The 12,167-nt window shown below is 47.8% G+C and overlaps 2 protein-coding genes across 4 annotated transcripts in view; one reads left to right on the top strand and one right to left on the bottom strand.

The window, feature by feature from the left end:
- LOC146075865 (uncharacterized) overlaps positions 1-11,544 on the top strand; it is a 90,881-nt gene extending 79,337 nt beyond the window's left edge. For 2 of the 3 annotated variants that reach the window (XM_083185531.1, XM_083185530.1), the window contains 4 exons: positions 6,901-6,951; positions 7,525-7,571; positions 8,853-8,931; positions 9,887-11,544. In XM_083185531.1, the coding sequence (XP_083041657.1) occupies positions 6,901-6,951; positions 7,525-7,571; positions 8,853-8,900 (146 nt within the window). In that variant the 3' untranslated portion in view covers positions 8,901-8,931; positions 9,887-11,544. Of the gene's footprint in view, positions 1-5,066; positions 5,163-6,900; positions 6,952-7,524; positions 7,572-8,852; positions 8,932-9,886 lie in introns of those variants that run through there. The other variant, XR_014473643.1, reaches the window with a different exon arrangement.
- Positions 465-5,045, bottom strand: LOC146072192 (uncharacterized). The gene is made up of 5 exons (XM_083179519.1): positions 5,042-5,045; positions 2,417-2,515; positions 1,936-2,022; positions 975-1,061; positions 465-579 (listed from the first exon to the last, which is right to left on the bottom strand). Exons 1-5 carry the CDS (start codon positions 5,043-5,045, stop codon positions 473-475), a joined length of 384 nt encoding a protein of 127 aa, XP_083035645.1. The 3' UTR covers positions 465-472.
- Positions 11,545-12,167: the final 623 nt, after the last annotated feature.

Raw genomic sequence — 12,167 nt, 5'->3', positions numbered from 1 at the left:
ACAATACTTACCAACCGCGCTCAGAGACTCCTCCTCCAGCTGGGTGGGGGCAGAGGTGGCCCTCTCCTCTTGGGTGGCGGCAGGGAGGCTTTCTGGAGCTGCAAATGTAAAAAAAAAAAAGGACAAAATAAAGAGGCTGTATCGTGCAAGCAGGGGTATTTTTGAACAGGCTCCAGCAGGAACTGATGCCCTTACTCTGCTTCACTCTCTGACAAAATCCTCCCCACAGTAGATGGACAAACCCATGTGCACAGCAGGCGAGGCAGTGCAAAATGACACACCCAAATCTACTGTACAGTACATACTGTAATTCTCTCTGCGCAAGTACAGTAACACCTGCCTCACCTGCAGTGCACATGGGTTTGTCCATCCAAGAAGGATTTTGTCAGAGAGTGAAGAAGAACAAGGGCCTCAGTACATGCTGGAGCCTGTTCAAAAATACTTTCCGGTACAGATGGTGAGAGCCCTGGTGTTATACTGTACAATACTTACCAACCGCGCTCAGAGACTCCTCCTCCAGCTGGGTGGGGGCAGAGGTGGCCCTCTCCTCTTGGGTGGCGGCAGGGAGGCTTTCTGGAGCTGCAAATGTAAAAAAAAAAAAAGGACAAAATAAAGAGGCTGTATCGTGCAAGCAGGGGTATTTTTGAACAGGCTCCAGCAGGAACTGATGCCCTTACTCTGCTTCACTCTCTGACAAAATCCTCCCCACAGTAGATGGACAAACCCATGTGCACAGCAGGCGAGGCAGTGCAAAATGACACACCCAAATCTACTGTACAGTACATACTGTAATTCTCTCTGCGCAAGTACAGTAACACCTGCCTCACCTGCAGTGCACATGGGTTTGTCCATCCAAGAAGGATTTTGTCAGAGAGTGAAGAAGAACAAGGGCCTCAGTACATGCTGGAGCCTGTTCAAAAATACTTTCCGGTACAGATGGTGAGAGCCCTGGTGTTATACTGTACAATACTTACCAACCGCGCTCAGAGACTCCTCCTCCAGCTGGGTGGGGGCAGAGGTGGCCCTCTCCTCTTGGGTGGCGGCAGGGAGGCTTTCTGGAGCTGCAAATGTAAAAAAAAAAAGGACAAAATAAAGAGGCTGTATCGTGCAAGCAGTGGAATTTTTGAACAGGCTCCAGCAGGAACTGATGCCCTTACTCTGCTTCACTCTCTGACAAAATCCTCCCCACAGTAGATGGACAAACCCATGTGCACAGCAGGCGAGGCAGTGCAAAATGACACACCCAAATCTACTGTACAGTACATACTGTAATTCTCTCTGCGCAAGTACAGTAACACCTGCCTCACCTGCAGTGCACATGGGTTTGTCCATCCAAGAAGGATTTTGTCAGAGAGTGAAGAAGAACAAGGGCCTCAGTACATGCTGGAGCCTGTTCAAAAATACTTTCCGGTACAGATGGTGAGAGCCCTGGTGTTATACAGAACAGTACTTACCAACCACGCTCGGAGACTCCTCCTCCAGCTGGGTGGGGGCAGAGGTGGCCCTCTCCTCTTGGGTGGCGGCAGGGAGGCTTTCTGGAGCTGCAAATGTAAAAAAAAAAAAGGACAAAATAAAGAGGCTGTATCGTGCAAGCAGGGGTATTTTTGAACAGGCTCCAGCAGGAACTGATGCCCTTACTCTGCTTCACTCTCTGACAAAATCCTCCCCACAGTAGATGGACAAACCCATGTGCACAGCAGGCGAGGCAGTGCAAAATGACACACCCAAATCTACTGTACAGTACATACTGTAATTCTCTCTGCGCAAGTACAGTAACACCTGCCTCACCTGCAGTGCACATGGGTTTGTCCATCCAAGAAGGATTTTGTCAGAGAGTGAAGAAGAACAAGGGCCTCAGTACATGCTGGAGCCTGTTCAAAAATACTTTCCGGTACAGATGGTGAGAGCCCTGGTGTTATACTATACAATACTTACCAACCGCGCTCAGAGACTCCTCCTCCAGCTGGGTGGGGGCAGAGGTGGCCCTCTCCTCTTGGGTGGCGGCAGGGAGGCTTTCTGGAGCTGCAAATGTAAAAAAAAAAAAGGACAAAATAAAGAGGCTGTATCGTGCAAGCAGGGGTATTTTTGAACAGGCTCCAGCAGGAACTGATGCCCTTACTCTGCTTCACTCTCTGACAAAATCCTCCCCACAGTAGATGGACAAACCCATGTGCACAGCAGGCGAGGCAGTGCAAAATGACACACCCAAATCTACTGTACAGTACATACTGTAATTCTCTCTGCGCAAGTACAGTAACACCTGCCTCACCTGCAGTGCACATGGGTTTGTCCATCCAAGAAGGATTTTGTCAGAGAGTGAAGAAGAACAAGGGCCTCAGTACATGCTGGAGCCTGTTCAAAAATACTTTCCGGTACAGATGGTGAGAGCCCTGGTGTTATACAGAACAGTACTTACCAACCACGCTCGGAGACTCCTCGACGGCGGCTGGCCGCTGTTGACGGCGAGAAGGGGGGGCACGCCTGCGACGGGGCACGTCTGCGACATCCACTGGGACTGCGGAAAAGCACACAAAAAAACTACTGTGCTGTACAGTACTGTATATTCTCTAACACAAACATACTGTACTATAAAGTACAATGTGTTAAGGTACTGTATCAACACTACAGTACATACTGTACTGTGCAGTACATAACAGTACAGTACAGTACAGTACCTGCCAAAATGACCCATTCCAGGAGGGATGAAATGCTGTGGTCCTGTACAGTATCCCACATGTTTGAAAGTCAATATGCAATGTTCCGCTCTGTACTGTATACAGTATACTGTACTGTACTTACAGTGGCGGTGATGTCTCTCCCGCAGCGTCATCCTGCTGATCCCTGGAAAAATAAGAAATACAGTGCGTAAGGCATACTGTAATTACTGCAGATACAGTATTTGTAGGCCCCATATCAAAAGTTTGTAAGGGCCCACAATTTACTGTACAGTACTGTACAGTATGTCATGAAAACCAATGCTGTAGGAAATCACCCATGGCAACAAGCATGTACTGTACAGCATACAGTAGTTGCCTTCCCTCTTCAGCAGGAGACTCCCTGAAATACTGCACAGTACTGTAGCAGCAATCTCCATCTCTCTCTCATTAGTCCTACACATTATGCCATACTGTACACCAAAATACTGTACCTACTGTATTACAGTACAGTATGTACAGTATTTTACCACATTCCATAATGTCCATTACCCATTACTACACACACTATAATGCTCATTGCATATTAGGGGGTTAACATGCTCGTTGCCATGGGATGAACCTGGTCTTCCAGGTGTTGCACACTCTGGAAGGGATTAACATGCTCATTGCAAAGAATTTACTGTACAGTACATGATCTGCCATGGATTCCGGGGGTTAACATGTTGACATCACCCCAACCATGGGCTGGAAACCAGGTCTGGTGGCTGCAGGAATGGGAATGTAAGAAGTGGGGTCCAGGCCCTGGAGTTGGAGAGCGGAACAATGCTCAGAAGGACCTGTCTAATACTGCTCCCCCCAAATCTGTATCAATACCACTGCTGAACAGCTGACTCTGGCGCTCTCAGACCCGGTCCAAAAAAACCTCTCTGTCCAGGTCAGCGCCCCCCCCACACACAATACAGTATCTCCATGTACAGTACAGTAGTGTACTGTATGGAAGTACTGTAGACACACCCTTCAGGTGGAGAATGACACACCCCCTAATTCTAAATTCTAATTCTAATAGCAAGTTCTGTAAAATCTACCTGAACAGTTGTACAGCAATCAGCACATAAAAAAAAAATACAGGTACAGTATACTGTAAAATCCCCCATGGCAACAAGTAAAAAATACTGTATACAATAGCACTCAACATTGTACAGGTATGTACAGTACTTACTTTGCCTGAGGGAGTCCAGCAGTTGAGGGTCCCGACGGACCAGGTCGGACCATCTCCTCTGGAGGCTCCTAACTGGCCTGTCTCTATGGAACCTCACCCTGATGGCTTGACGGGCCCCCTGGTAGGCCTCCACAATCTCCCGATTAGAGACCAGGAGCCTGTCCCGCCAAGCCACCAGGGTGAGGAGCTCCCCTCTGCCAAAGGGCCTTGCCCTCCTGACTCTGCCAGTGTCCGACATACTGAACAGGTCCAGGTACAGTACTAGTGATACTGATAATGGCGCCTACAGTATACTGCAATAGCGTGTGTGCCGTGCGTCCTATGCGCCGTGCGTCCTATGCGCCGTGCGTCCTGTGCGGAACAGCGTCCCATTCTGTGCGCCCGCCGCTGAGTAGTGGGTACAGTAGTTTATCAGTAGTTTATCAGTAGTTTTTATATACTGTAATACATTACTTATACAATATACTGTAAATGTAATACTATACTGTAAATATAAATAATTATATTTTAATCACACAGTATATTGTCAATAATTATATCTTAGTTAAAACTGTAAAATTTGATACTATAATATTAAAGGTTTAACGCCGTAATCGAACACGGGTCTCCGGCGTGAAACACCATGCAGATAACCACTACACTACAGCCAAGAACTGTACAGTGTAATGACTACTATACTACCATGACTGATTCTACAGTATTTACACCCAGCCTGTAGCTTAACAGTCAGGAGCTGATTGGACGGTGATAAAGTACTGTACCAGGCATTTTCCACTTCTCCTCCCTTATCACCGCTTCATACTGTAAATCTACCCATCAGTAACTTACCGCACAATACTGTGAATGTAATGCTGCAAAACCATATTGTGACCAAGTTTCCAATATTGTGGCCGCCTTTAGAACAATACTGTACTGTATACTGAGACGCATAGCGTCCGTGTCGTACAACCTTTAGAACTACAGTACGGTGTTTGCTGTTACGCATTAGCGTCTGTGCGGCTACATCTCCTAACTGTCACTGCGTCTATAGACGCAGTGACAGTTAGAAGCCATGACGTACATGTACGTCATGTGTCGGGAAGTACCTCCCGGCCATGACGTACATGTACGTCAAATGGTAAACTCAGTCACTGTTTCATTTTTTTAGTTTATTTTTTTTTCTCACTCATTTTTATTCTTCCCGTTCACAGCAGTCAAATAAATTGCAGTTCCTCTCTGTCCGCATCAGCATGATGCACTCTCGGCTGAAGAGACTGGATCACGCTCGTGCCAGCGGCATTAGAGAGGTGCTCATCGTATAATAAAGTTCATGTAATTCCTGCGCATCATGCACGCGCTGAAGCACAAATCTTACGCATGCGCAAATGAGGTTTTTAAAAGTGACATCTGGTGGTTGGTCTGTGATATTGCACTCGTCGTGAAGCGCCACGGCGATTCGCTACATGTATGCGCCATGGCGTGTGGCGGAAACATCGCCATAGGCGGCAATAATAAGACCCGCGCCATCTGTACTTACCTGCATACCACCCCTTGCCTGCATTCCACGCCCTGCCTGCATACCACCCCTTGCCTGCATACCACCCCCTGCCTGCATACCACCCCTTGCCTGCATACCACCCCTTGCCTGCATACCACCCCCTCCCTGCATACCACCCCCTCCCTGCATACCACTCACTGCCTGCATGCCACCCCGCGCCTGCATAACACCCCTTTTCTACATACCACTCCCTCCCTGCATACCACCCACTGCCTGCATGCCACCCCGTGCCTGCATACCACCCCCTGCCTGCATACCACCCCTTGCCTGCATACCACCCCCTGCCTGCATACCACCTCCTGTCTGCATACCACCCCCTGCCTGCATACCACCCCCTGCCTGCATACCACCCCCTGCCTGCATACTAACTCCTGTCTGCATACCACCCCCTGCCTGCATACCACCTCCTGCCTGCATACCACCTCCTGCCTGCATACCACCCCCTGCCTGCATACCACCTCCTGCCTGCATACCACCCCCTGCCTGCATACCACCCCCTGCCTGCATACCACCCCCTGCCTGCATACCACCTCCTGCCTGCATACCACCTCCTGCCTGCATAGCACCTCCTGCCTGCATACCACCCCCTGCCTGCATACCAACCCCTGCCTGCATACCACCTCCTGCCTGCATACCACCCCCTGCCTGCATACCACCCCCTGCCTGCATACCACCTCCTGCCTGCATACCACCTCCTGCCTGCATAGCACCTCCTGCCTGCATACCACCCCCTGCCTGCATACCAACCCCTGCCTGCATACCACCTCCTGCCTGCATACCACCCCCTGCCTGCATACCACCACCAGCCTGCATACCACCTCCTGCCTGCATACCACCTCCTGCCTGCATAGCACCTCCTGCCTGCATAGCACCTCCTGCCTGCATACCAACCCCTGCCTGCATACCACCTCCTGCCTGCATACCACCCCCTGCCTGCATACCACCTCCTGCCTGCATACCACCCCCTGCCTGCATACCACCACCAGCCTGCATACCACCTCCTGCCTGCATACCACCTCCTGCCTGCATAGCACCTCCTGCCTGCATACCACCCCCTACCTGCATACCACCCCCTGCCTGCATACCACCCCCTGCCTGCATACCACCCACTGCCTGCATGCCACCCCGTGCCTGAATTACACCCCTTTTCTACATACCACCCACTGCCTGCATATACCCTGCACAGTAACAAAATAACATACTTGAATATATATAGAAAGATATCGCTCAGAAAGGGTGTTCTGAGCAGTATCGTGCACACTCAATATAATTAATGATGTGCGTTCTCATTCGTTGTTCATGATGATGTCTAATGAATTTGGCTATATATCCATGTGCAGCGGGCCCCGGTCTACAGTAGGCCTATAATCTGGTTACACGCTAAGGGCCTCCACCCAAGCTACTTATTACTTAGTGTCACCTGGGAAAAACTAAACTAGATATAGATGTTATATATTCAATTAATATCCTATCTTTCTATATTTTAGATATTTCCGAATTTATCGCGAGAATGAAAAAGCAATCCCCCGTCACTAATGGTAAGTATATGGTTTAGTACACTAAAATAATAATACATCAACAGATACTATTACATATACTAAACCCCTCTTGTAATCCCATACATATTAGAATTGCATTACATATATTACCGTTCACAAATATAAAATGCACAATAACTGGCCAGTTATATTTATCCTTCTCAGGCATAAATGTCAGTATTAGTAAGTTGGGGTATTGAAGTAGATATATACAGTATTCCTAAACCATAAGAACATGTTGCCGGACGCGCGTGCATGAGACACTCACATGTCCCCTTCTGACAGAGCTCTCCGCCGCCTCCCTTCTGCTCCCCAGTTGCTGCCTGCACCCACCCCCTCTAATGTAATGTCAGCTGCCTGCCCCTCGTCGGCAATGTCATGCCCGCAAATTTGCAGCCTTGCAATCGTCTCTGAATCAGGCAATTTCGTTAACAATATCGTTCGTTAAAAAGTCATTGTATATTGTGTACCCTTTACTCTCCTTGAGAGGCAGCTGTTGCTTGTATCCTTAGGGGTGAAAACAATGTGTCTAGGTTACGTATGAAATGACACAACTGTATGATTCATTTACAGATGACGGTGTATGTGAAGAAATGTCATATACTGTGATGTACCCAATGGTGAGACTCTATTAGTTATTGTATATAATTACATATGACCTGTACATGATAACAATCCAGGGTCACCGACATTCTAGCTGCCCCATAGAGGGAGAGAGCAGCCGGCGCAGTGCAGCAGGGGGCGGGTCAGGAGGTGTGATGCGCCATAGGGCGCACTGTGTGGGAGGCGGGACACGGAGTGCAACGCTTGCTGTCACATCATAATGGCCGCGTTCCTGCTAGACAATGCCGATATTACAGGGGTGACCGGTGGTCAGGATGCCGTCAGTCACAAAACCGACGCTGGCATCCGGAAGGAGGGAAAACCAACAGGAGTCGGGTAAGTATACTCACCTCCCCCTGCCACCCCCTAATCCGAACACTCCCTCCTGGCAGCATAACCCCTGCAGCCTAACCCTAGCCCTCCTACCCCCCGCAGCCTCACCCTAACCCTCCTCCCCCCACAGCCTAACCCTCCCCCCACAGCCTCACCCTAACCCTCCCCCCACAGTTTAACCCTAAACCTCCTCCCCCCACAGCCTAACCCTAGCCCTCCCTCCACAGCCTCACCCTAACCCTCCCTCCACAGCCTAACCCCCCCCCCCCCCCCACAGCCTCACCCTAACCCTCCCCCCCGCAGCCTAACCCTAAGTCCCACACAATCAGATTCTGTCTATCATTTCCTAGGAAGCAATAGAGACATTATACAGATAATCTGTTTGGTTACTATGGGCAACAGCACCTCTTTTTATTTTTAGAAGCTTTAGTAAATGTATACTATATACTCCAATGTCTATCTGTGTACTAACAATCTTACAAACACACCGATCTTTGGGCCCGATTCAGACCTGCTCTTTAGGCCGCAAGTGTTTGGAGCCCAGCGAACTGGTGGCTGTCACTTCCCTGCCCGGTGAGATCCTGCCTCAAGAGGGGATTTGTAGGGCTGCAACCGGATGTGTAGGGGTGCAGATCCTCTTGTATGTGGCTGCTCAGAGGAAACATTATTTGATGTTTACTTCCCATCAAATGATTTTCCTCTTCCTGTCGCTCGCAGCCGCCGCATAGCCCAGGACTCACTCGGCGGCTGCGAGCAAAACAGCGGCTTACCAGGCATAAACACGACTTCATTTTGCCAGGCACTCCCAGCGTTTCCTTGGGCGCGCCGACCGTTTTTGAAGGCACGCCCATGAAATGCTGGGGATCCACCCTGTCAATCACTAGATTAGCTGGAGATCCCATACACAGTATTATGGCTGCTGAAGAGTCAGGCGGATCTGTAATCCAGGTATGGTGTCATTGCAGAACCCCAGGCAAGAGCCGGCAGGTGACTATTATAATTTCACGGGATGAGTTGAGAAGATTGGAGGACGGTGGAGCAGAGGTGAGTACAATAGAGGAGAATAGAGCGGTCTCACAATGTATAGCTGGTCTCCTGGGGGTTATGGTAGCCACCTGACACTATTATACTGACCTATTGGTGGGTGAAACGGACCTTATTACTGAGCTCAGTATCCTCCCAGTGGTGATGTCGCAAAAGCAGAGGGAAATATAAGTCTGCACATGGTTCCATGTCACACAGAACCAGCGTGCCAATGGTTACCACCAGGAGATGCAGTATTCATTTGGAGGCAGAGAGAGATTCCATGGGGCAGTGGTTGTGTGGGTACTTGTTTCCTAGCACGGCGCCCATCGCATCGCATACCATAAGGCATACAATGGTATGGGATGCGATGCGATGGCCCCCGATATCATACAATGTTAAAATTGTATACCATTGTATATGGCATACAATGCCATACATTGCGATGGTATACGATTTTAAATTGTATAAGCACCCTAATGGGTACTCTCAATGTTAAATGGCCCCCTATAAGATTAATAATTGTATAAGCACCGTAATGGTTGCTTACAATGTTAAAAGCACCCCCACACCACCCCCACTATCAACGCCAACCCGAAGCGTGGCGAGCGAAGGGAGCCTGCGAGGGGCGCCGGTACGCATCCTCCGACCTTTTCATACCCCCACTATCCACATCGGCGTGGAGTTGATTTTAGATAGTGTGGCGAGCGCAGCGACCCACCGAGCCCGAAGCGTGGCGAGCGGACGCTCGCCACACTTCGGGCTCGGTGGCTCGCTGCGCTCGTTACACTATCTAAAATCAACTCCACGCCGACGTGGATAGTGGGGGTATGAAAAGGTCGGAGGACGCGTACCGCCGCCCCTCACGGGCTCGCTGCGCTCGCCACGCTTCGGGTTGGCGTTGATAGTGGGGGTGGCGTGGGGGTGCTTTTAACATTGTATAATGACATTGTACATCTTTCTGCTTATTGTCCAGGACGAGGGTCCGGTCTATGCCAAGCTGAACAAAAAGAAACTGAAACAAAGAAATTCAACGCGACACCCAATACAGGGCGAGGAGATCATCTACATCAGTGTCCTCAGCCCAACTTACTGATATGGTCCAGAGATGAGTGTGAGAGTGATAGGAGGGCTTCATGGTGTATCTCCCAGCAGTCCTTCTGTACATGTGTAAAGATCTGGGCAGTTCACAGAGGGGTGGGGGAGACAGAGGCGGTGGTGGTGCTGAGCCATGGGAGCACCCAGTGTTTTATGGGAATCCCCATGAAATTTGCAAAGGCAGGAGAAATCATTCCATGGTCAGCGACCATCAAACGATCTCTCCTGCCGCGGCGGCATGCGAGGGGGTGTGTCTTCATAACACATCCCCTTGCATGGTTGCGAGTGGAAATGGCGGCGGGTGGGTTGGTGGGTAATCGTGCGGGTGGTGTTGCAATTTTCACTGCATAGTGAGTCATCCAGAATCACCCCCTATATCCTAATCTTGTTAACTGAAAGACCATAAATAATTTGAATATCTCACGATATCCCACTACATGTTGGACCAAAATAATTGTGTTCTATTTGTTGGGCCGAAATCCTCACCAAGAATGTATTACCAATAATTACCTTCCAATACTAACCTTCCAAAACGAACCTTTCAATACTAACCTTCCAATACTTACCTTCCAATACTAACCTTCCAATACTTACCTTCCAGTACTTACCTTCCAGTACTTACCTTACAATTCTTACCTTCCAGTACTTACCTTCCAGTACTTACCTTACAATTCTTACCTTCCAATACTTACCTTCCAATTCTTATCTTCCAACACTTACCTTCCAATACTTACCTTCCATTACTTCCCTTCCAATACTTACCTTGCAATACTTACCTTCCAATACTAACCTTCCAATACTTACCTTCCAGTACTTACCTTCCAATTCCTACCTTCCAATACTTACCTTCCAGTACTAACCTTCCAATACTTACCTTCCAGTACTTACCTTCCAATACTTACCTTCCATTACTTCCCTTCCAATACTTCCCTTCCAATACTTCCCTTCCAATACTAACCTTCCAATACTTACCTTCCAGTACTTACCTTCCAATTCTTACCTTCCAATACTTACCTTCCAATTCTTACCTTCCAATACTTACCTTCCAATACTTACCTTCCAGTACTTACCTTCCAATACTTACCTTCCAGTACTTACCTTCCAATACTAACCTTCCAATACTTACCTTCTAATACTAACCTTCCAATACTTACCTTCCAGTACTTACCTTCCAATTCTTACCTTCCAATACTTACCTTCCAATACTTACCTTCCAATTCTTACCTTCCAATTCTTACCTTCCATTACTTCCCTTCCAATACTTACCTTCCAATACTTACCTTCCAATGCTTACCTTATCACTGGATCATTATAGTGTCTCTGGCTGGGACAGTTTAATACTACACTCCAATCCATATGGATACACCATTGGATAATCAAAAAATACTGAAAGAATACAGTGACACAGCGACACTAACAATTTTTAATATTTGTGATTCATTTATGTGCAAATATTTCACTTTTCATGGTGCATTGAAACAATAACTAATAAAAAGTACTGTGACTCTTAATAAAAATAAAAATATTATAAATCTATACATATTCTTATTTCTCTTCTTTTGTGCACCAAGAAAGAGGCATTCGCCCCATTTCCTATGTTTGCATAATAAATAAATAAATAATACTGTCATTTATTGTCACTGAGTGATGATATTGCAAATTTACCATTATCCGGTATAAATATGAGTAACTGTAGGTGACAATGGGGCACATGTATTAAGCCTGGTGAAGAGATAACGTGGAGATAAATGGAAGGTGATAAGGTATAATTACACTCTCTCAACGATGAGTGTTCGTGTCTTGGGGATTCAGTCATGAGTTGGGGTGAACCTACTGTATATACTCAGTTGTGAAGTCCCCCATGTCGGAATGACCGAGATTTATTTGTACTGTATTTCCTATCAAATTGTAATCTTTTTGTAATCATCATACCGTAGATTATTTTGTTTGAATTAAAAGATAATTAATTCAAGCATATTCTTCATGTCTTTTGGTGAATCTGAGAGCCTGTGAGCCCAAAGATACCAATCTAAGTGTAAGGTGAGTGCTGCCTGGGTGCAGATAGCTGCAAAAGACTGTCTGGTGTCCATAAATTGATGTTTCCGGTTCCTTTGCTGGTGGCAGTTACCAGGTTTTCATTAACCACCCGTGCTGAGGCA

Source organism: Crinia signifera, chromosome 4 (genome assembly GCF_055691185.1).
Source record: "Crinia signifera chromosome 4, ASM5569118v1, whole genome shotgun sequence".
In the NCBI taxonomy this organism is placed as follows: Eukaryota; Metazoa; Chordata; class Amphibia; order Anura; family Myobatrachidae; genus Crinia; species Crinia signifera.
This window is presented reverse-complemented; position numbering and strand designations above follow the sequence as displayed.